We start from the raw sequence: 23,167 nt of genomic DNA on the forward strand, positions 1-23,167 counted from the left end.
AGGAAACGTTGGCGAACTGTTTTGTTTATGTGCTGGCTGTCACAATCGGGGTCTTCATCGTTTACCAGTGCCTAGTTCAGTACTGCAGTAACAGGTAACACGTTGAATAAAAATCGTACCCAAAAATTATCACAAAAACAAAGAAACAAAATTGCTTGTTTTGTGCGTTTGTAGAAACAATCAGATAATTATGCTGATCTAATGAACTAAATACCGATTCCATTTTGTTCCCATTTTTCAACTTTCCGTACTTTTCAAACTTATCTTCGAAGATCGTTCGATTTCGAAAATGGGTTTCATATAAACTTATCTAGTTGACTTTCAACGGTCGTTTGTTTTGACAAGTAGTCGGTTGAACGACCGTTGCAATTTTTGAACCAGTCCACTGACGCTTCTCGTTAGCAAAAGAACAAAGCGAAAGGCGTTTCGCAGTGCATGTACAGGTTCGTTCAGAAAACATTGATTTGCCCGGAAATTGGTCCGTAAGAAGTGCGTGCCATACATTTTTGAAAACAATATTACAAACGAAGTGAGGTTTTTTGTGAAAAGTGTTCGGGAAGTTTATATTTCCTAAGTTCATATTCGGTGTGGCAGTATTGAGGAAATGCCAACATGGATCCTTTCACGCAGGTAAGCATATCTTTCGAGCTGCACAAGAAATGATGCTAAAACCATGCACTGCTCCGTTCTGCAGAATATACTAGAACGAGCGGAGAAGCGGGCTGCAGCGCTTGGTATTACGAACACTTCGAAGTTCCCACTGTCCGAGTTTAACTACGAAGCGGATAAGCCAACGTCGGGTGCATCGCCGAAAAAGAAACCGTCAGGATCGAGAAAGCATTCCGCACCGAAAGCACCGCCTGTTCAGGCTTCTGCAACCACCGTGTCGACCCGCACGGCGGCAGACGGTGACCGGACTACGACGGTGGACATTGGTGGTCAGGATAACTGTGATCTAGCGCTTGAAATTAATATCACCACTAGCGCTAACCTGCAGGTAGACTTAGGCGTGAAGGAACTGGAGACGGACGGTAGTGTAAAGAAACAGTGGGAGCACAATATTGTGCGTGCAATTGAGGCGGGAATGTCTGCTGCAGCGGCTGCAGGTGGCGGTGATGGAGAAGACGTTGACGGTGAGAAGGAGAATGCGTCGAAGAAGAATATTATTCGCGATCAGTCGCGAAATCAGCTGCAACGACTCGGCACTCTGTACTCCGACACCCAGGATCTTTCCTCGCCAGTGCACCGTACCGAGGGACGGTTCCATGAGGAGCTGAGAGAGGGTGGCGGTCGCCAGCAGAAAACTAAGCTGGCCAAGCTGGCGATGCTAGCCGACTCGATCAACAACTGGGAGGATGATACATCGCACCCGGATATCAAGCACCATCGGGAGACCATCGTGCCAGGTAGGGAGAAGAAATCTCCCAATCGGCAGCAAAGCCCTAGACGTGGTGGTGGTGGTACTAACCACGCTACCGTGACGGGTGCAACGCCAAAAAAGTACCCCGCACCAAATCCACCAAAGTCGATCCTCAGCCCTCAGAAGTCGGCGTCGGGAATGGGTGGTGGTGAAGTAGGAGCGGCGGGAGCAGCAGGTAAACCGCAGCAAACGAAGTCCCTCAAATGGGATCAGAAGGTAATGGATACACTCGAGTCGCAGGGCTTCCAGAGGCGTGAGTCGACCGCACCGAAGTTGGTGTACGACTACAAGGACGATGGGCATGAAAAAAGACCCGAAAATGGACGAGCTCCCGTTGCGAAGCCGGTTGAGGCGAAACCGGCGCTGAAAGCGGTGGAAGTTAAAAAACCACCAATGGAGCAGAAAAAAACACTACCGTCGAAGCAAGGCGGTGGAATCGTATCGGGTCGGGCAGCAATGTTTGAAAAATCTTCCGGTCGGCGCCAGTCCATACTGAAACCGGGGCAGAAAGATCCGGCCGAAATGTCGCTCAAGGAACGCCTGGCCATTTTTGAAAAGAATAAGGGAGCGGCACTTGTACCAAAGGCTGCCTTCGGTATCAGTCCATCGATTCGGCAAATCACCGGCCAAAAGGAAGGTCCGTCTTCGGCATCGTCCTCGTCAGGTATCCAAGGCTTCGGTGGTATCACCACCGGGCATCAGACGAAAGCGAATGCTGCTGCACCCTCATCGCCACAAAGTAAGCCGAAAGTCGACCATGGCAAGCCTGCCACAAAGGCTGAAACAATGGCCAGTGGTTCGGCCATTCGTAATACCGTCGCGGCGCTGATGTCCAACACGAGCACCATCTCAGAGTCGCAGATTGCCGAGGACAATCGGCGGCAGCGTCAGCAGGAAATGGAACAACTGCTCAACCGTTTCTCAAAGCCCGTCGACATGTCGTCCGACGTGTCCGGTAGCTGCGATGGTCCAAGACCCATCCCATCCGCACCACCAATGCCCCCGGAGGGTTACCTGACATCGAGCGGTAAAAAGAAGAAACCCGTTGACGATGGTGGACACACCGGTGCGGTAAAGCGACGCAGTGGTACGAGAAACACTTCGCAACGATGTTCACGAAATAGAATAGTTAATTTTCAATTACACGAAATGTATCCTTTCCAGATGGTTCAAAGGACAGCCCGGGAGTGATGGCCGCATTGGACGACGTTAAACGTATCCGGGTGGGCACCGCTGCGAAGGACGGCCGCATGTACCCGGCGCTGAGTGACATCGAAACGACGGCCACCGAATCGGGTGACGAAGGTACCCCGTGTGACGATTACACTACGGCCACGGTGTCCGGCTCGGAAACATCGGACGATCGGGCCTACCGGACCGCAAGCTACGGTGAAAAGGCCGACCATGAGCGCCTGGAAGACCAGAGTGGCGAAGAGGAAGAGGAAGAGGAGGACGAATATGATGAAGAGGAGCAGTTTGAAGTCGACGAGGATGACGACAGGTGGGAAATTATTGTTGACCTTTTGCAGTGTTTTTGCTGCGCTAACATTTGAACGCCATGCACACGCCTCATAACCACTTTCACGCACGCTTTATGGGCTTATACTGAACCTGTACATTTTATTCTTAATTCATTTTCCCTCGTTCCTTATCATCATATTAAGATCATTTTCCCCACATCATGCATTTATTTTGAATTTTGTTAAACATATTTTTTTAATCATGCTTTTTCATTAACTGTTCATCTGCATGTTGAAATCAATTGATTCATTCATCAGAAAGGGTTTTAGGTGTTACAGATTATTGTAAAATATTTTTCTGCTTAAAATAATACCCCTTTTCCACTGGTTGGAATAATACGATTATTGTAGCCACAAACATTGAATTTGGTTGAATTCAATAAGAAATTTTTTCATCAAATTATTAAAATTGACAAATTTCCTTAATGATATACATTAAGGAATTTTGTTATTTCCACTTATACGTTTAAACTCATTGATTTTCTGAAATTTAGCTTTGATTTTTTTTTATTTTTGAGGTGAGAGTAAAATATAAATTAGTCACATGTTCGAACATATCAATATGACTAAAAGCGTCATTGCTAACATATATTCTATGGGGTCGTACTTAACTTAATTAACAACGCTATTTAAGAACGTAATTCATCGACAAACCGATACTTTAATAAATAATTAAATAACATCATTTGCAAAAAGGCTAAAATCCACATGGTTAATCGTTGTCAAGTGATATTGTCGGATTTGAGAAATGATTTCATTAGATTGATCCAATAAAAAATCCATTGTTCTCTCGACAGCTTCATGTACTCGGACGACGAAGCAAATATCGCCAATGTGAGTCTGGGTCGTGAAATTATGGATGCCGTCAAGATGAACGATCGCCGCAAGAGCAACCGTGGACATCGACAAAGCCAGGGATGGAAGGTAAGCACGAACATCGATCCATTTGCTACGATCTTTGGTTGTATTTTTATCGAAACGGAAAGCGTAGTAGTAATCATTCCGTGGTTTGAGTTACGTTGAGTGCAGTTTCTTTGTTTGTTTACCACAAGTATAAAAGTTGGAATGGTTTTTATTTGGTTGTGTACAAAATATCCTCAAGTATTTCCCTTTCCAAATTCGATGTTAGCTCTATTCGATGTTTTCCCCCTTGCCTCTTCCCTGTTTGATTACCTACCCTGTAGCAGGAAGCAAAATTGTCGACTGGTGCGCCACCGAAACGAACGGTCGAGTTTGACTTGAGCGATACTTCGGGTCAGCTGGAGGACAGCGATCTGCTCGATGCATGCCTTGAAGAGGCGTTCGTCGATGAAAGTAGCAGCGAGGAGTACAATACACCCGTAAGAAAGGCATTTAGAATAATGAAGCTGCATGTGGAGGGTGGTGGAAATGAATAGCATGAATGTTTGCTGTGGGAATACGTTATTGGATTGTTATTCTCTATCCTTGTATGTAACTCTATCTTTTATAACATGTACTAATAAATTTTGTTTTACTATAGACTAAATATAACCTACTTAAAAAATGTCTGGTTTTAACACTATGGCTGTATTAGGGTATCATTTACAGTCGGCCATCTAATGCTAGTACATATTAAAACAACACAATTTTCCTCACGGTGTACGATCCATTTTTTCGGCCGATTTTATGTATTCAAGAAACTCCCGGGAGCGTTTTACTTACTGGAGATTCTACTTTTAATATGTTCCTCCCTTCTCTAGCGTAAATCGTCCGTTTCGTCAAACAGCTTCTCGTACCAGAAACACCCTGGCCGCGGTGGCGATCGCTGTGTGACGATCAACGAGGAGGATGATGGAGCAAGAATTGTTGGCGCCAGCAAACGTAAGTCGGGCACTCCGCGCCGTAGTACCAATGGCGGGGGCACCGTGGACTACAGCAGTCCCGTGCGTTCGGAGCTACAGGTGAAACCGTCCGGTGACGACAACATGGTCACACTGGTGCACACCGTTAGCTTCTATCGGCGCCAGCAGCAGCAACAGCAGCAGCAGCAAAGTGCCCTAACACCGCGCAGAGTACCGCGGACGCCGGTACCACCCGTAGTCGATTCCACCACGGCCGGCGACTCGGACGAGGAGGATGAGGAGGATGCCGTTTCAAGCACGGCCGAATCGACCGGTACCAGTGCGTCCACCGAGGAAGCCCAGTTTCTGGTGCAGGACAAGATCAAGAAGCTGCTGGACGAGGTGTGCAAACAGCAGGCGATTATTGCCCAGACCAGCCAGGCGCTGAACTTGTGCGCGGCCACCGTAGAGTTTTCCGGCTCGTCAGAAGCGGAAGAATGCGAGCGGCATCTGCTCGTTGCCAGTAAGTTTCCTTCTCCCGTTTGCATACAATTTTACTAACGTTTGGGATTAAAAAAAATGGATAAACTTTCATCGGCGATAGGATAAAAATCTTGTAAGATGATTGAGTGAAGTAATTTTTTTTAAGTTAATTACATCAGTTTGCTATTTGAAAAAATATACCGCCGCTCCAGTCAGGCGGCCATTTGGCAGTTGGCCAGAATTTTGTCATAGCCAAGACAGCATCGGGCCGTTTTGCCGTCTGTCTGTTGCTGGACCTTTCGTGCACGTTTAGGTCTCGCCGGAACTAGGCTAGCAAATGATTTTTCAACCTTTCTCCAATAGTCACAGAATACAAAAAAAATCTACATCTACTGAGTTCGGCGGACACGAAGAGTCTGACCACATGAAACGCAAACGTTTTGATTATTAACTAATTTGAATAAATACATGCTTACTTCCTCTTCCACACACACATAATAGCACACCGACGGCAGGCAATTCTGGATGAAGTGCAACGATTGCGGGTGGAAGGCTGCCTCAGACCCCCGGGGGCCCCGACCGAGAAGGGCCGTCTGACGGTAAAAGAAATCACGCTTCCACTGAAGCAGGAGTACATGCGCAAACTTGGGGCCGATCAGATCGCCGGACACAACCTGGTCTGTCTGTTGAAGTACAATGAAACCGTGCTGGCCACACAAACGACCCCGACGCTACCGGGCATGCTGTCGGTGCGCTTTCCGGACGTTTTGCAGCTGAGTAACGTGTTTGCGGATTTTAAGGTAAATGCTAATCCTCCCAAGGTTGGAATAGAATTGTAATTGTGAGTTGGCGTTGTTCCCCACAGATAACGATGGAAATCTACGGTATGCCAGCATCGCGCGAAGTTCTCCCGCATGAAGTCAAGTATCACCTTCCGATTAGCAAGAAGAAGGGTGGCGGTGGATCAAGCAAACTGCACACCCCGAAGGGCATCAAGGCGAACTCGCGGCTTATCATGCCCCCGGTTCAGTCACCGGCTGGTCCACATGCGGTCCGCTCGCCGTCGCTCATTCAGTACGGATTCATCATTTTCTCGCTGAAGGAAATTCAGCGTACCAGCTGGATGCTAAACCCGATCGCTGGCTGTCCCAGTCCGCTTGACGGCACGGTTAATATGCGTGTCAACTGCGAACTGTCCGTCACGGTGGACTACCACGGGTTCCTGACGATGTACGAGGACGTGTCGGGCCTGGGTGCCTGGCATCGGCGCTGGTGTCGGTTGCAGCGCCACACGATCAACTACTGGCGGTACCCGGACGATGAGAAGCGGAAGGCACCGATCGGTAGCATCGATCTGCAGGGTTGCAGCACACAGCGGGTCGGCGTGGCACCGCGCGACGTCTGCTCCCGGCTCAATACGCTCATGCTGGAATTTCCACGCCCGGCACAGGACGGTGATGTCGAGTCACTCAAGATCGTCCGTCGGGGCAGGATGACCATCGAAAGGTAAGCAGCACGAACGAACGAGCCCCGCCGTTGTGGAACTGCAATCCCTTAATTGTTTTTTTGTTTGATGTTCCAGGTATCTGCTATCCGCCGACTCGAAGGAGGAACGTGACGAATGGTGCGCCCATTTGAACAAAACGCTCGCCCTGCTGAAAGCCTGGGGCGCGGGCAACGTCGCCACCAGTTAATCGTGGCCACGCATATTTTTGTTTTATTCTTAATTCTATAGCCCGCACACTGGGAAGCCCCCCGAGGGTGCATTCTGTTGTGGCGTACGAATGAGCGTTTTCATAACGCTTTAGATTTATACTTAGCAAACCGTAAAGAATACCTTTGAAAGCGCCGTGAGCAGATCGAGTGAAATTGAAAGTATTATCTCACTGGTGGGTGTAAAGGTTTTATCTGTTTATTTTTTAATATATTGATTAGGTCAGTGTAATCGAACAATTAATATTCCATGCAAAGAGATGGCAAAATCGAAAGGGTTTTTAAATATGTTGCTCGCAATGATGTATTTAATAGAACCATGTGTGTGTGTGTTCTTTGGAGTGGCTAGTTGAGGCTAGTCCAGCGTAGTAAGGTTTCACACTCGAAATTAGAACTGTTCTTAGCAAGGATCCCAAGGTGGTGTCCACCTTTTGGCAAACGCCATATCGAACATTTTGAAATTGAGTGGACAAATGAAACTTTGTTTTCGTAAATTCACCTAAGATTTTCAATTATGCTTTTTTTAACTATTGCGCGTGTTATTAACAAAACTTAACAACCAAACGAAGGTTGATGTTTTTTCGATGGTATACTAACAGATATATCTTAAAAAAAAAAGAAAAGTAATAAAAATAATTAATAATGTATATCCTTCCAAACTGCTTCCTTGTCGATGTGTGATTTTTTGTTTGGGTTTAGGAACGAATGGGAATTTGTAAAGCAATAAAACAAGGAGGGCGAAAGGATAAATCATAGCAAATGCATACAGTCTTGTAATTGTGTTTATTTATTTAGCTCTTTTCCCCCTTAATCGCATCTTAGTGTAGTGTTTCTTATAACTTTGTTTCTTTTTATTTAGTTTTGCTTTTTGTCCGCAATTTGCCAGCAAGGAATGATTGGCGACTGAATTGTGTTCGTCATACGTTCGTTCTATTTCTGCCCAAAACGAAGTCAATTGAACACGGACGTGCAGTGCAAGACGCAAGATGAACCGGCACTCGATAATAAATAAATGCTGATTTGTTGCTAACAACAACAAAATGATAACTAATTGCTTCAGCGAAATTAATTCTAGTGAGAGTGAGCATTGATGCACTGCGCATTCATTCGACCATTCGGAACAGGAAATATGCTGGGAAAAGTGAGTAAACGAACGAATCAATAAAATATAAGTGTCAACCATTTTCACAAAAATCACACCTCAACCATTAACAAAATGAAAAAAAAACATCAAACTCTAAAAAACCCGGTACAAATGCAAAAACGAAATCTCTCAATGGGCACGGAGCGAATCCCAATGTAAGCCTCTCCTAGAGAGGATAGGGAGGATGTCGGCCAACCCACGGAACGCTCATTTTCTGCCTTACAGTACGAAAGGAAGGATAGCCTTGCGGTTCTTTGGGTAGTCCTTGAACTCCTTCTTGTAGTTACGGTGCTTGCCAAGAGCCCACATAGTCATCTGGTACATGCCAGCGGCCGCGAACAGTCCGGCCGGAATGCACGACGTCATCAACGTGAAACCGACCCACGAGGTGAACTCGTAGGTGTAGTTCGGGCATGAGACGAAGCTGAAAGAAATTGAATAAACAGGCAATCAGAATCTTCGCCGTTCAAACAACGGTGAATTTTTGAATCTGGTGTTACTAACTTGAAGAGCTGCGTCAGTGGATTTGCATCCGGCACCGGGATTTTCCTCACGGTCGAACCGGCCGGTCGAAGGTTGCGCAGCAGTAGATGAATGGAGAAGTTGCCCAGCTCACTGACCTGTTGTGGGGGGAGAAGGAAAATCATTGCCATTCCTTGTTAATGGATGCTCTCCTGCATCACTTGCACTTACCACAAAGGTTGCCAAACCGGCGTACACCATCGCCTGGCACGGTTCCGTAAAAAGCGGATGGTTGACGTGGTATGCGACATAACCAGCGAAAGCCCAGTAGTAGGAGCAATTCTTGAACAGATTTCTCAGGGGCATCGTCGCGTGAGAAAAGCGGTGTACGAAAAGCGTTTCCAGCAAACGTTTTGCATAATGTGCGACCCAACAAGCGGCAGCAATTCTGTCGAGGAGAAAAGTTATCCACGAATATAAATTAATAATTTAATCTCAATTTAAACTAATTTAAGTTCATTACTAGTATACTAGAATGTTGAAGTACAGTTCAGTTTCATTCAAAATTAAAATTATTCAAACCGGCTCCGATATCGTCGACCTTGAACTTGGAAGACCGTAAGCAAAACAACGAACACCACCATTAGAAATCAAAGCCATATTGCTTACGTCACGGTGGCAGAATTAACGTACGAAGCCAACTGAGATTGACGAGCTTCAAAATGATTGGCAAATAAAGCCTGTTGTTGATGTTACTTACAACTGTGCGGAGCAAACCACTTTTTGTTCCCATTTGTCCCAACCTAACGTCCACGAGAGTAAAGTTAAATGACGTAGCATGAAGCTAGGGGAGTTTACTTTAGTCACAAAAAATACCCTAAGATGGAGTACGAAAAACCTTCAATTGGTGGTGCTTTTAGTTGCAAGTGTGTTTCGTCGCATAGTAATTTCCGAAAAGGTTGATGCGATACAAAAACTTTCTATTTTCCTAGCAGCATGATACGGTGAGACGAATCTAAGTGGAAAGTAAATTCGTAAGTTTTCCATGTTTTAGATTTCGGTAAAACAAGAGTTCAATGGAAAGCGCAGCGAAAATACTGTCCGGCCTTTCCTCGCCCGGAAGGGCAATGTATGTGCATAAATTAACGGGGTCATTATCACAATCTCCAACACACTATCGTATCGTGTGATGGACTTCGAACTGCTTCTTTTACGGTTTAAGTAACCTTGTCGCTTTTTTCGTTAAGGTTGTCTTAATCGTTATTGCGCTGGATTATCGATGATTACTTCCACAGCAAGTAGCAACAAGTTTTCACATTACATTTGCAAAACACTTACGTTGCGGTTTGGCTCATCGGAGCGGAAGCATTCGAGTAGATAAATGAAGGGCGCTGGAAGAAGATGAGGTACACGAAGATCGGTCCCGCGTATTCGGCCAGGAAGACACCCTTCCAGCTGATCTGAGGGCCCAGGTCGCGCACGTAAACCTTGCCACCGGCGGTGATGCCAAGGGATTGCAGGGTTTCGCTTTCCTTCGGCGCCTTACCGCGCGGTTCCAGGCGGAGTGACTGCCGGTGCACGGTCAGCGATGGTTTCAGCCTCTGCACCTCGCTCTTCAGCGACTGCAGTGTCGTGTCGCCTGACACGCGACATTTGCCGAGCGATTTCGACGATTTCGCGTCCAAAATTTCAATCTACAAAGGAGAACAAATTGTCCCTTAGCAGTGTACTTATAGAGGAACAATATTCTTTACTTCCGGAAATCAACTTACCTCCATCGTGTGGTGGTGCGTGCTTCCCGTTATCTTCTCGAAGTGAAAGCGGCTGGCGATACCCTACGGTTTCCAAGGCAGATTAAGATTATTTAACACGACGCACGGTTACGACAACGACAGCGAATGTCTACGGAAAACGAAGAGATGATAAGTCTGTCTGGTACCTTCCACCCCACTACTTTCCACAAATTACGGTGGTTTTGGATAGGGGCTACGGACGATTTTTTGTTGATGACTTGTCAGGTGCTTCGCCTTCGTCAGGGTTCGTTTACAGTGACAGAGCTGAAGTGTTCAATCAACGTACGAACGAAGACCAACAAATCCAAATTTGAAATGGAATTTGGAAATTTTTCTTATTTTGCGGTGTATTACCTGAGAGCAATAAATAACTATTCTTTCGAGAAGCTTGAAGATTTGTGGGGTACACATATTTTGAAATGGCACAATTCAGTTTAAAACATGTCGGTTCATTTTACCCCCCATTTCCATTCCAACTTGTTTGATAATTTTCTACAGTTCAGGCTTAGTTCTACTACACGCTGAATTATTTGAAAAAGTATCTCCCAGGTCGTAGCGGCTCATTCTAGTGGATTTCTTTCCGAAGACGAAATAATTGTTGCAGCACAACGCAATTTAATATTTTGCCAGGACATTTTCCTTCTAATCAAAGCAGTTTTTTGTAATAAGTTTTTCCTTATAAGTTTCCCAATTTGCTTCGTGTTAGTTTCCACACTAGGTAATATCAAGATAGCTCATGCTGAATCCCTGATTAACGCGATAACATTCCGGAACGTAGCTAGAGTTCTTATCCAGGTAGCGTATGGCAGCGGTGAACATTGGTTCCGAAAGTTCCAGGTTGACCACATTGCTGTCCTCCCGCCAGAAAGTGAACAGGGGCTGCTGTTCGTACTTTTCGTACCAGTACATCAGTTTCATCGCGCGGTGCCGCTGCAGGACAATGTTGTGTTTACGGCAGCTAGACTCAATGAATACATCATCATCGTCGTCGTCATCGGCTTCTGTGGTGCCATCGTCGTCGTCGTCTTCCTTGCGATTCTGACCGTCCTCCGTCGTTTTTAACTGCAATGGGCACTTTGCCATTCCTACGTCATCGATATCCTCCGAGCACGAACCCGATGATTCCGGTTCGGTTCGTTTAGCATCGATGCGGAACACGCTCAACCCACTGTCCATGATTTGCAGCAGCAGGTAAAACACGTCCCCTTCTCGCCCGGGACGGTGCAGTTCGAACATAAGCTTAAACATCGGCGGAAGGCCGAGATGCGTGACGAAGTTGCACTCTCGTATCGTTTTGCGCACGAGCAGGCGGAACAGCTCAAGCGGCTCATCGACGCGAAAGAGCGCCAATGGTACCCGATTCCCGGTGATCGGTTGGAAGCGCACACCCTCGTACCACAGTTTGACGCAAGGGCGCGATTTTTGGCATGTTCCGAGAAATTGCAGACAACGTCGGCAGTGCACAAAACGATCGCTCCGGATGTGCACGCGCTGTAGGGCGGTCCGATGAAGCAGGGCATAGAATGGACCGTACAGTAGATCGCACGTCTGCGGTTCAAGCTTGTTGATGGTGAGTTTCTCATGCTCTCCGCTTTGATGCGATACGCCTTCAGTCGCCTCGCCCGTCGAGTGATCGTGACGATGGCAGAACCACTCGTTAGCGTCCATCTGCTCGGATGGAAGCTCCAGGACGCGTCGGAACGTAATGCCCTCGAGTTCGGCGTCCGGTTGTGCATTCAATGAACCGCCACAATTGCTACACAGCAAAGCATACCGCGCATCTGGTTCAATGTTTACCGCAAGCTTTAACTGCTCATACTCTTCCAGAGCGCTACCACCACCTCCCTCCTGCTGGCTATTCAGCAATTCCGTTCCGAAACTGCTCTCGTTCGTGTTCACCCGGAAACAGAGGTAACGATTTTTTATCACCAGCGAACTGAGCGTCTGCGTGTGCAGCTGGAAGAAGTCGCCAACCCGTATCTCGTACCGTTCGGGGGCTGCTGCGCCTTTCCCAATGGCGATCGTTAGACGATCGTTCGCCAGATCGATCGTGGTCGACTCAATGTCGGCAAAGTTTCGCCGGAAGGCGATAAAAAAGTTGGCACTCTGAAGCCGTGGACGCATCTCGATCAGCACGCGCTCGATATTACCAGTCGATGAAGGAACCATCCTGTCTAAATATCTATCTATGGAACTAAATTGAAGAGATTGTTGAAGAGAAGCTGCCTTTTTGCCTATTGTTAGTTCGCCTCATCCGACGGAGGTTCCGCCGACGTGTCCACTTTGGCACGCTTTGCTGCCGGTTCCGACGGAAGTTGCGCTAGGGCTGCGACAAATTTTTCGTACAGCTTGTCCGTCTCCTTTAGGGCGTACGAAAGGGTCACGCGTTGATAGTAATCCGGCAGCAGCTCAATGTTGCTAATGACCGTTGACAGAAGGTGCGCCTTTTCGCAGGTAATGCCGGGTGGATCGTGGCGCAGATAGGTAAAGTGCATGTGCAAATGATAGAACGTTGGTTGGTAGTGAAGAAAAATGCGCAGTTCGGACGGGCCGATGCCGTACCGTTCCTTGATGGCGGCGATTCCGCGCGATTGTACGTTGCGGAGTAGCGGCAAGTGGGAGGATGTTAGGTCACGCAGCGAACGAATGTCCCGACGGCGAACCAACGCGAGAAGATAGAGCTGCTCGACGGTTTTACCGTCCCATTTCAAATCGGGAAGCAGAATGAAACCGTTCTCGTTGCACGGATCCTCGTAGACGATACGTTCTTTTTCCTTACGGTGTTCCAGCACGTTGTAAAGCCACTGTTGTGATGGATGGAAAGAAACACTCGATTAATTAAAGGCATTTTCCTTCATTGAAAATTTAAAAAACAAACCTCCAAGCTTAGCTGCCCCTGTTCCAGATGAGGTAAGGTGATTCTTTTATAAAGATCGGCCGTTTCTTCAATGAAAAATCGTTTCTGCACCGAGTATTTGACGATATGTTTCTCCGCAGCTGGGTAGACTATGGTTACCTTAAGTCCTGTATGAAAGACACCGAGATGGAAAGAATTAGCAATAATTCTATCAGAACCCTTACCATTTAAGGTTTACGTACGGTTCAAGGCTGGATCCACGGTACAGACGAAGTTACCGTAGATGTCATTGATGAATTCCGTCTCCAAGCGCGATGACGACGTGAAAAACGTGTGGCTGGAAGACTTTTCCACGTCCGTGACGGGTGGTTCGTGTTCACTTTCACTGACAACGGCACAGTTTTCACGATGCGTTGGCGTGTTACGACCGTCGGTTACGGTCGCTGCTGTCGTAACCTGGGCCTCGGTGAAGGCCCTCTTCTCGAGCACCACGATCGCGTACTGCTCGGTGGACAGATTGGTAAAGTGCCCCAACAGGCACACACTTTTGTGCGTACTGTTATTGTTCAGCACGCGCACCGTTCGAAAGCGAGATAGATCGTAACATGTTTCTCCTGCTTGCTGACCTTCGCGCTGACGTTGTAGCTCTGATTCATCGACATTACATTTGTTATCGGCGGAGGTGGTTTGTTCGTCCCGTACTGCGCTTTGCGTTCCCAGCATGACAAACTTTGGAATGGATGAATGGACTGATAACGGCAGCTAGCTGAGCTGAATATTCTTGGGCAAAAGGAATGTCGCGACGGTGGGTTTAGCTGTTTCTATTCTTTCCCTAACGCTATCTGATATCAACAAATTAGGAATGCCAACACAGTAAACCGCGTTTTTTTGACGCCATCGAGAGCCGACTGACATATTGCTGTCAAATTTGTAGTTTGACATTTCCTATATTCACCACGCAGTGATTTAAATGGCACCGGTATTTTAAACGGAAATAACATTTTTTCAACTCAAAGTAATACAATACAGTGGAACGATATCAAAAAGTTTATGAGAAAAATGTGAAAAATTTCTTTTACATGCAGAAAGAAAGCGTAAAAGGTTTGTCGCGAAATCCATCTTAGTATTGAAGGTGAGAATATGTTTTTCAAACTCAACGGAACCGACAGGAAAGTGGTGAGTTTGAGTCTCAATGTGTCACTTTCATCGATGCTGCAAATTGCGTGCATCCATCAAGCGGTCAAAATTTTGCGAAAAGTCATACACAAAACATAAACTACCGGTGCCTTTGCTTGTACGCTTTTGGCCGGTCCATTCTCACTCACGATACGATAAAAGGCATTTTGTGGACCGCTTCTTGCACATTCCCTCGAGCCGCAGTGGTGATTTAATTTCATTAGGTGGTTTTTATTTATTGTATATTTACGCGCGGTGGACGGTAGCGTTGGTAAGGGTGGTGGCAAAAGGTTGGTAAAGCTGGTCTTTGCAAATCTCCCAACGAAAGCGTACGATGGAAATCAACGAGAACAACTTCGAGCGGCTGGCAAACTACCTCCAGCAGACGCTTAATCCCGATCCGGAAGTTCGACGACCCGGTAAGTAATGTAAAGCATCACCGGGACACGCGTAGCTTGGAGAGGTTAAGGACGATGGCTTGGAGGATGATGGGTAAATATCGTTTCACTCGTTTCCAGCTGAAAGGTTCATCGAAAGTATTGAAATCAGCCAAAACTATCCGCTACTATGTTTGCACCTGGTCGATCGTCCGCAGGTCGACATGACGATACGAGTCGCGGCGGCGATCGCTTTCAAGAACTTTGTCAAACGTAACTGGGGTTTCCACCTGGAGAATGATGGGCCGGACAAGGTGTGCGAGTCGGACCGAAACGGCATCAAGAGCCTGATCGTCCCAATGATGCTGAAATCACCCGCTTCCATACAGAAGCAGCTGAGCGATGCGGTCAGCATCATCGGGAAGTACGATTTCCCGCTCAAGTGGCCCCAGCTGATCGACGAGATGATTGAAAAGTTCGCCACGGGTGATTTTCATGTGATCAACGGTGTGCTGCAGACGGCTCATTCGCTGTTCAAGCGTTACCGATACGAGTTCAAGTCGCAAGAGCTATGGGAGGAGATTAAGTTCGTGCTGGACAAAATCGCAAAACCGCTCACCGAGCTACTGCAGGCTACACTAGGGTTGGCGGAAGCGCACGCGAACAACGAAGAGGCGCTGAAGGTCATCTACAGCTCGCTGGTGCTCGTGTGCAAAGTGTTTTACTCGCTCAACTCGCAGGATCTGCCCGAGTTCTTCGAGGATAACATGGAAACGTGGATGAAAGCATTCCACGGCCTGCTGACACTCGATGTACCCTGTCTCAAGACGCCCGACGATGAGGATGCGGGCGTTTTGGAGCACTTGAGGTCGCAGATCTGCGAGAATCTTTGCATGTACGCGCAGAAATACGACGAAGAGTTCGGCCCATACATGCCCCAGTTCGTGACGGCCGTCTGGGAGCTGCTGGTGAACACCGGTATCCAGACGAAGTACGATTCGCTCGTCTCCTATGCGCTCAAGTTCCTTAGTACCGTCGCGGACAGGAATCACTATCGGCATCTGTTCGAAGATCCGAACGTGCTGGCAAGTATTTGCGAGAAAGTGATCATCCCGAACATGGACTTCCGGCTGTCGGACGAGGAGCTGTTTGAGGATAACCCGGAAGAGTACATCCGACGGGACATCGAGGGTTCGGACGTGGAAACGCGACGTCGATCGGCCTGTGATCTCGTCAAGACGCTGTCACAGAACTTTGAGGCAAAAATCATCGAAATTTTCGGCCAATACCTGCAGGTGCTGCTTGCGAAGTACGCAGAAAACCCGGCCAACAATTGGAAGACGAAGGACACCGCCATCTACCTCGTCACGTCGATGGCTTCCAAGGGGCAGACGCAGAAGCACGGCGTCACGCAATCGTCCGAGCTGGTGCCGCTACCGCAGTTCACCCAACAACAGATTATTCCGGAGCTGGAACGCTCCGACGTCAACCAGCTACCGGTGCTGAAAGCCGACGCACTCAAGTTCATCATGACGTTCCGGACGATCCTGGGGCCGCAGATTATCGTCGCCACGATGCCACTGGTCGCGAAGCACCTTGGAGCGGGCAGTGTTGTGGTGCACACGTATGCGGCGTGCGCCATCGACAAGATCCTGACGATGCGCGGCACCGACAAGCAACCGATCGTGACGAAGGAGCTGCTAACGCCGCTGAGTGCCGAACTGATCACTGGTCTGTTTGCCGCCTTCACCGTGCAGGGTTCGAACGAAAACGAGTACATCATGAAGTGTATCATGCGCGTGCTGAACACGCTCCAGGAGGCTTCGCTGCCGTTCATGATCGTGGTGTTACCGCGCCTAACCGAGATCCTGACGGTCGTTTCGAAGAACCCATCGAAGCCACACTTCAATCACTATCTGTTTGAGACACTTTCCCTTTCCGTAAAGTAAGCAAAGTTACATTCCTTAAACCAAATCATCAGTGACTAATTTGTTGTGCGGCCTACTTTTCGCCTTACATTATAGGTTGGTTTGCAAGGCAGACCCGAATGCTGTCAGTTCGTTCGAGGAGGCTTTGTTCCCCGTTTTCCAGGGAATACTGCAACAGGATGTGCTTGGTAAGTTCTAAGGCTGTTGAAAAACATATCGTAAAAGGTGTATAAATACACTACACCACGAAAGTCAGTGTACAGCGGGCCAAAACAGAAACAAATGCCATGTGATTTGTGAAGAATAATTTTAACAAAAGTAAAAATGAGGGATTGTTCCTTATAGTGCCTTCTATATTTTATAAACACAAACTAATGCATTAGCCTACTACTTCCGCACACAAAGCTTTGATTGTGATTGTTATTTTCATATTTATTTGCTTGTGTTTCAGAATTCATGCCCTACGTGTTCCAGATGCTATCACTGTTTCTGGAGATCCGGGAGGGTAAGAGCAGCATTCCCGACACCTACCTGTCGCTGTTCCCGTGCCTACTGGCGCCCACCCTCTGGGAGCGCCCTGGCAACGTGACACCGCTGATACGGCTACTGTGCTCGTTTGTGCGCCAAGCTTCGCCGCAGATTTCGGCCGAGGGAAAGCTGAGCGGCGTGCTGGGTGTTTTCCAGAAGATGATTGCCTCAAAGAACAATGACCATGAAGGGTTCTATCTGATGCAGAATTTGTTGCTCCACTACCCAGCGTAAGTTCGGATGGTTTGCTATTTTATACAAGCTGTCAATCGTTTGTTTCATTCCTCATCTCTACCTTACAGTGAAGAGCTCGGGCAAAGCATGCGTCAGATCTTTTCGCTGCTCTTTCAACGGCTTAGTTCCTCCAAGACGACCAAGTTTGTGCGATCTTTCATCGTGTTCCTCTGCCTTTACGCGTCACGTGTTGGCCCGCAGGCGTTAATACAGATGATCGAAAGCATTCAGGCGCAGTAAGTAGATCCACGTTATCCAAGTTAGTCCTAGCAAAGCACCAAACACCTTTCACCACTTTTCTTCTTCAGAATGTTCGGCATGGTGGTCGAACGGGTGTTCATCCCCGACATCAACAAGGTATCGGGTGAGCTCGACCAGAAGATCGTCTCCGTGGGGCTGACGAAGCTGCTGTGCGAGTGCCCGGAGATGCTGGCCGAACCATACGTAAACTTTTGGCCGCAGCTATTGCAGACGGTGGTGCAGATCTTCGAGCTGCCGCCCGACGAGTCCGCCATCGATGGTGATAACTTCATCGAAATCGAGGACGTGCCCGGCTATCAGGCCGCCTACTCGCAGCTCAACTTTGCCCAGCCGAAACCGTTCGATCCGCTGCCGGACGTAACGAATGTACGCCAATATCTGGTACAGCACCTCGGCAAGCTGGGTCAGGCGCACGCCGGGAAGGTCGGTACGCTGATCTCTTCCCTGCCGGCGGCTCACCAGGAAGCGCTGCAAAAGTACTGTGCGCAGAGTGGCGTTCAGATTGCCTAAAGCGCCAACTTCTGATATAGATTTAAGCAAAAAAGTGTACTCGTCATTTAAAAAGTTTTTATGTTCTTTGGTTGTGGCTGAAATGGAGTAGAACCATTTTCAGCTGCGCCTGCATGTTAGGTGTCTTCGTATCCATTGTGTCCCCCATTATGTACAATAAATAAAGTTCTCGCTGTTGTCATAGAAACCTAACTGTTTTGACTTTATTCTGTTTCATTGATCTGACTACGCTTTTTCTTTCTTTCTAGGGTATCCTTGTTTAATAAGAACATTAAGAGAATCCTTTCATATTAGGTGGAATCGCATACGGATTTGTTTATTTAACCATGGTTTAATCTGCCGCCCCACCAACATTTCGCTATGGAAAATGACCGCTGCTTTTCTGTGAAGTGTTCGGCTACTTTTCCTATTAAAGCAGCTCCGTTCATTTCTGATGCAGCACCGGAGTTCATGAAATAATTGAAGCGTATGAAATAATTAATGAAATAATTCAACAAATTTAAGCTTTGTTTTGAACCTTTGCAAAAAAATGTGAAAAAATTCAAAAACATTTCACAACTCTTGTTCCGTTTGTTTCTCTTTCTTCTGTTCTGTTCTGCCTTTCTCGTTCTGCTGCCTCGCTCCCCTCTGCGGTCCTCTTGTAACCTCCTGATGTGTTCTGCTCGCCTGGTAGCAGGTGTTCCGCCGTTCCTTCGGCTTTGGGAGTTGATATGTTGCCTGAGGGTGAAAGATGTATATATTTGTCTTTGTTATTAAAGTTTTTACTTACCATTTGATTCTGCCAGTCCGAAGCGTGTGGGGTGTTAACCTCGAATTGTTCCAGTAGTCCACCGAGATTATTGTACACCCTCGGGTTTAACTAGGGTTTTCCTTAATCGCTTTGGTGTTTGCGTGACAGTACACGCACGCGTCGCTTGATACACACATGTGTATAACGCACGCGCGTTGACCTTGTAAATAGAACCGCTAACAAGAACCAGCTGATTCTTGTTTTGCCACACTGGTGTGGCGACAACCGATCGCACCGTATGATTATCTTTGCTATATTTTCGCGCAGCATTAAATATACATATGCGCATGGAATTTATTTGTGTTACCATTACAGTTGTTCGTCACATTTTTAACATGTAATAAAAGGTACTAAAATATGACCGCAAAATGTTTGATTTAAATTTAAATACAAACTGGCGCAAGGCCCAGTGTACTGCCGGCGTCATTAAAAGTGACCAAGCGACTAAGTTGCATGTTTTTTATGTAACATGTGCTTTATACGTTAAGAACATGCAAAACAAAAGTGGATGCGGAGTAAAGAACAGTACGAATGAAGAAAGATGTACTTTTTCCTCTACGAGAAACTTTGCTTCATACCTAGCTTGAAATATATTACAGATAAGAAATTACTTTTACAAAGATAGGCCATGCCAAAATCTGGTTAAAAACTAATTGCACAGCTTACCCACATCCACTACATCCAACTGCAAGTTGCAATGATTTTTTTTTCAAATTTCGATGTCGCATCGCATTTTTCATTGCTTAGCATTTGATTGTTTCATGAGATTACGTCTTTTGGAAACTAGTAAAGATCTACACACAGATCTATAAACCAATTGGAGACAGCATTCGGAAGTAACGGATAAAAATCTAGCTCTTATCAAAAGCTACTTTTGTGTGCAAAATACGTTCCAACATCTTCTTCTGCCGGAAACATAATCGTTTCCCAGCATAAGGTGAAATCATGTATTGACAGTTTAAAAGAGAGCAGGTCCTTGGTCAAAAAGCTGTCGTTTTTTTAATGCTGGTTACCCTAATATAAATACATAAACTCGTGTAGCAACTGCTCAAGCGGATAGAAAATTAACCACTACCGGACAAAGAATACCGTTACTTTGTAATTAACCTTTGAACTGAGAAACACGGCCACGACGTTTGCATTAAAAAATAGACAAATTTTCGTTGACGACAAGAAAAAAGTCAACCAAGTATATTGAATCAAGTAAATTTTATTGAACATTACATATTTTTAGTACTTTCAAAATAACTTCCGACGGCCAGTTGGCCTTGGCCGAAACTTTTGCCATAGCCAATCAAACCAACCATTTGGGAATGTTTTCAGTTGTTGTAAATGTTTTTTTTCGATTGGTTGTAGTTGATAGCCATGAGTAAGGTGAGCAGTGTGGGATATTTCATTTATATTTGATCCATTCAACTCCTCCGATCCTCTTTACGCATGATTTACTGTGGCTATGTATGTCCAAACCACTGAATCGTACTCTTTATCGTGTTTTCTGATAAAGTTGATTTATTCCGGAAGACACTGCACACTATACACTTCTCCATACGCCGGAAGTCTTGACAGGAAGAACAGCGACTTTGGGCAAATCGTTCTCGCTGATTTTCAGCCACGATATGCCGTTCTATGGGAGTTTAGCGACCACAAAACACTTTAAATATACTGTAACAAGCTTCAAAAGTAATATAAATTACTAGTCTTTTTTACCACTTGTCGCCGTCTGGTTTTAAATAATCGTTGGTCACATGGTCCGCTATTAAGCTGGATGTTTAACACACAATCAAACGTAGATGGTTGTTGTCAAACTTGTTTTAAATTTAAACGAAATGCTACTCTTTAACTTGCTTTTAGTTGCTGCTAACAGAAAGTTGCTAACGTATTCCGTTTTCCCATGAAAATTCTTTAAAATTTGCCTCATTTTTTAAATGCCAACGTTATTGTAATATTCCCGAAATGCAAACGTTCGTCGCTAATCAAGATTTGATCGGTATAAGGACAGTCTATGTCGATTATTTAAAAAATAAAACGCCCTACTGTTGGACATGTTTCCGCCCGAAGATAAAACTCGAAAAAGAATTCTATATTTCAAATATCAAATGGCGAACATGAATCCTTAACATCAAACACTTCGCAATAATTGGCGTTCGAGATCATTGATTCAAATGATCAATGTATCGTTGGGATATATTTTTGATGTTTAGAATATAATGGACACACTTTGTGAATAGCCGAACATATGTTAGTTTGATATGCATTCGTTAATTCACAGGTGTAAAACGTACAGCGGTAGCAATGGTAGCAACTACGGGAGAAGAGTAAAAATTGAATTTGGGAGAAAAAAATATCGCATCCACCCTCCTTAGAACATAACTTAAGCCAGCAACTAGCAAACTCGTAATATGTTTTTGTAGCGCAGGAATTGCTGATATGCATGTGCATGTGCATGCGCAAACAGATCGTTCCGAGCTAACAGATTAATATCATCAATAAATTGAATAATATTAGTCTATTTTCTCGTTATCATTATAAGTATGTAACACTTATACGATTTTGTAATAACGTAAATGAAAACATACCCACATATAGAAATTCTGTCGAAGGATTCTTTATTCTATCGAGTGTTGCTTTGAAGTGACCGCACGAGAATGCTTCGAATGCTTTTGAAATCATACATCTTTGATCATCTAAAACACAATCATTTCTGAGGCGATTGAGATGATATAAATATTATTGCATAGGTATTTCGTGGGACTATCTTTTGTCTGTATGATGCACTTGGCTAGGAATAACCATTGAGGAGCTATGTTTGTTTTATTTCTTCTCTTTATTGTGCATCGATAATAGATTTGAAAGCGTCAATGTTGTTTACATTGGAAAATGTTGTACCGTTGGTGGCAGCACCGGTGCCATCCAAAGTTCAAAAATACACTTTCCGTTCAAACTGTAACGGTTTATGCTTTCCATCCCTCGATTTATTTCATTTTTCATGCAAAGTTTCACTCAAGAGCGGGTTGAAAAATTTCGGTGCTGCAGCGCGAATGCGACGGAGCATAAGTCAGTCGCTGCGTCTCGCTCCGATCCACGGGGATAGGCCTGAGTTCATTCAAAATTGGTAGTAGGGTGGGTAGGGTTCTGCGGGTAAAAATTTCGAGCAGTATAATAAACCATCGTTTCTGGCATCGCATACGCTCTGACTTCAGCGTTGAAGATGGTTTATTATATGATGTGTCTGGGGTAGTTGTTAAATAAACAAATCTTCCGCGCAAGATATTTTATTGTAAAATATCCTTAGGGAAGTCGATATTTTTGTGAAACTAGGCACAAGAATATACATTTTTAACATTAGAGTGGATGAAAAAGCTTTAATAAAAAAGTAAAAACACAAATAATTACCGGTTATGTCGCCGATGGGCAAACGAATGTTTAAAGAACATTTGGCAATTTAACACCTAAGTTACTATGGATAGGACTAGTTATTGAGCATCTTTTTTATATTTATTAGCTTATCGAAAAACAAGTAAGTTTTTTTTAAACAGAGTTGGTTGGCTGAACCAAATTGGGTAATCCCAGTCTTCAACGAACCGAACCATATCCGGTTGTATGAACGAAGGCAAAAAATGGCGTATTCCACCTAATTTTTCTAATAAAAAGAAAAATTTAGCATTTATTTATAATTTATAGAGAGAGCTTACCGAATGCAGTTTACAGTTGAGCCAAATGCCTTGGTTCGATACGAATGAGTCGATATAATTTTCTACGATATGGAAATCCACTAAAATATTTTCTGTGACATGAATTAGTGGCAGAAGATTTACTTTGCATTAATTCTCGTTGTAAAATGTCCCACCTCTTGCACACAAACCGAAGTAAATGGCAGAATGGCCAATGTTTTTTACGAATTACACTAGGCAATAGATTTCACAAGCTTGTATTTTCCATATCGTGTTGTTATTTGTTCATTTGTAGTTAATAAAAATGTAAGAAAAAAACTAGTTACAAATTTAATTAATAATGAAAAACAAAAAGGAGTTTTTTTTATTAAAAATTGTTTTGAAAACGTTCAATTCAAATTGTTTGTAATCAAAGCGTCAAAGTAGGCTATGTATCAATGGTTTAACATTTAACCATGGTCAATTGAAACAGTACGCGATACCAAATTCGAGCGGCTA

At 45.4% G+C, this 23,167-nt stretch overlaps 5 protein-coding genes across 5 annotated transcripts; 2 read left to right on the top strand and 3 right to left on the bottom strand.

The window, feature by feature from the left end:
• The first annotated feature begins 612 nt into the window (after positions 1–612).
• LOC131288513 (anillin-like) lies at positions 613–7,702 on the top strand. The gene is made up of 9 exons (XM_058317653.1): positions 613–630; positions 695–2,507; positions 2,585–2,921; positions 3,738–3,864; positions 4,125–4,280; positions 4,662–5,265; positions 5,727–6,025; positions 6,091–6,731; positions 6,808–7,702. Exons 1-9 carry the CDS (start codon positions 613–615, stop codon positions 6,917–6,919), a joined length of 4,107 nt encoding a protein of 1,368 aa, XP_058173636.1. The 3' UTR covers positions 6,920–7,702.
• A 484-nt stretch (positions 7,703–8,186) lies between these two features.
• LOC131287237 (probable very-long-chain enoyl-CoA reductase art-1) lies at positions 8,187–10,526 on the bottom strand. Its single transcript, XM_058316269.1, has 5 exons — positions 10,317–10,526; positions 9,883–10,238; positions 8,776–8,992; positions 8,587–8,702; positions 8,187–8,506 (listed from the first exon to the last, which is right to left on the bottom strand). Exons 1-5 carry the CDS (start codon positions 10,320–10,322, stop codon positions 8,302–8,304), a joined length of 900 nt encoding a protein of 299 aa, XP_058172252.1. The 5' UTR covers positions 10,323–10,526; the 3' UTR covers positions 8,187–8,301.
• A 431-nt stretch (positions 10,527–10,957) lies between these two features.
• LOC131285994 (uncharacterized) lies at positions 10,958–12,651 on the bottom strand. Its single transcript, XM_058314849.1, has one exon. It carries the CDS (start codon positions 12,504–12,506, stop codon positions 11,052–11,054), a length of 1,455 nt encoding a protein of 484 aa, XP_058170832.1. The 5' UTR covers positions 12,507–12,651; the 3' UTR covers positions 10,958–11,051.
• LOC131285995 (m7GpppX diphosphatase) lies at positions 12,578–14,036 on the bottom strand. The gene is made up of 4 exons (XM_058314851.1): positions 13,633–14,036; positions 13,437–13,539; positions 13,216–13,361; positions 12,578–13,141 (listed from the first exon to the last, which is right to left on the bottom strand). Exons 1-4 carry the CDS (start codon positions 13,915–13,917, stop codon positions 12,578–12,580), a joined length of 1,098 nt encoding a protein of 365 aa, XP_058170834.1. The 5' UTR covers positions 13,918–14,036.
• Positions 14,037–14,455: 419 nt separating this feature from the next.
• Positions 14,456–18,346, top strand: LOC131289798 (exportin-2). Its single transcript, XM_058319111.1, has 6 exons — positions 14,456–14,789; positions 14,889–16,692; positions 16,772–16,863; positions 17,127–17,433; positions 17,506–17,673; positions 17,746–18,346. The coding sequence occupies exons 1-6, from the start codon at positions 14,705–14,707 to the stop codon at positions 18,206–18,208; spliced, it is 2,919 nt and encodes a 972-aa protein (XP_058175094.1). The 5' UTR covers positions 14,456–14,704; the 3' UTR covers positions 18,209–18,346.
• Positions 18,347–23,167: the final 4,821 nt, after the last annotated feature.

The sequence above is a fragment of the Anopheles ziemanni genome, chromosome 3 (assembly GCF_943734765.1).
Source record: "Anopheles ziemanni chromosome 3, idAnoZiCoDA_A2_x.2, whole genome shotgun sequence".
NCBI classification, from domain to species: Eukaryota; Metazoa; Arthropoda; class Insecta; order Diptera; family Culicidae; genus Anopheles; species Anopheles ziemanni.

Coding starts and splice junctions, on each gene's coding strand:
- LOC131285995 (XM_058314851.1), bottom strand. CDS start 13,917: ATGCTGGGAACGCAAAGCGCAGTACGGGACGAACAAACCACCTCCGCC. Junction 13,540..13,632: donor AGGTTACGACAGCAGCGACC/GTAACCGACGGT, acceptor GACGTGGAAAAG/TCTTCCAGCCACACGTTTTT. Junction 13,362..13,436: donor CGTGGATCCAGCCTTGAACC/GTACGTAAACCT, acceptor TCTTTCATACAG/GACTTAAGGTAACCATAGTC.
- LOC131285994 (XM_058314849.1), bottom strand. CDS start 12,506: ATGGTTCCTTCATCGACTGGTAATATCGAGCGCGTGCTGATCGAGATG.
- LOC131289798 (XM_058319111.1), top strand. CDS start 14,705: ATGGAAATCAACGAGAACAACTTCGAGCGGCTGGCAAACTACCTCCAG. Junction 16,693..16,771: donor ACACTTTCCCTTTCCGTAAA/GTAAGCAAAGTT, acceptor CTTACATTATAG/GTTGGTTTGCAAGGCAGACC. Junction 16,864..17,126: donor ACTGCAACAGGATGTGCTTG/GTAAGTTCTAAG, acceptor CTTGTGTTTCAG/AATTCATGCCCTACGTGTTC.
- LOC131288513 (XM_058317653.1), top strand. Junction 2,922..3,737: donor GTCGACGAGGATGACGACAG/GTGGGAAATTAT, acceptor TTCTCTCGACAG/CTTCATGTACTCGGACGACG. Junction 6,026..6,090: donor ACGTGTTTGCGGATTTTAAG/GTAAATGCTAAT, acceptor TGTTCCCCACAG/ATAACGATGGAAATCTACGG.
- LOC131287237 (XM_058316269.1), bottom strand. Junction 8,993..9,882: donor CCGATGAGCCAAACCGCAAC/GTAAGTGTTTTG, acceptor TCTCCTCGACAG/AATTGCTGCCGCTTGTTGGG. Junction 8,507..8,586: donor CCACTGACGCAGCTCTTCAA/GTTAGTAACACC, acceptor AATTTCTTTCAG/CTTCGTCTCATGCCCGAACT.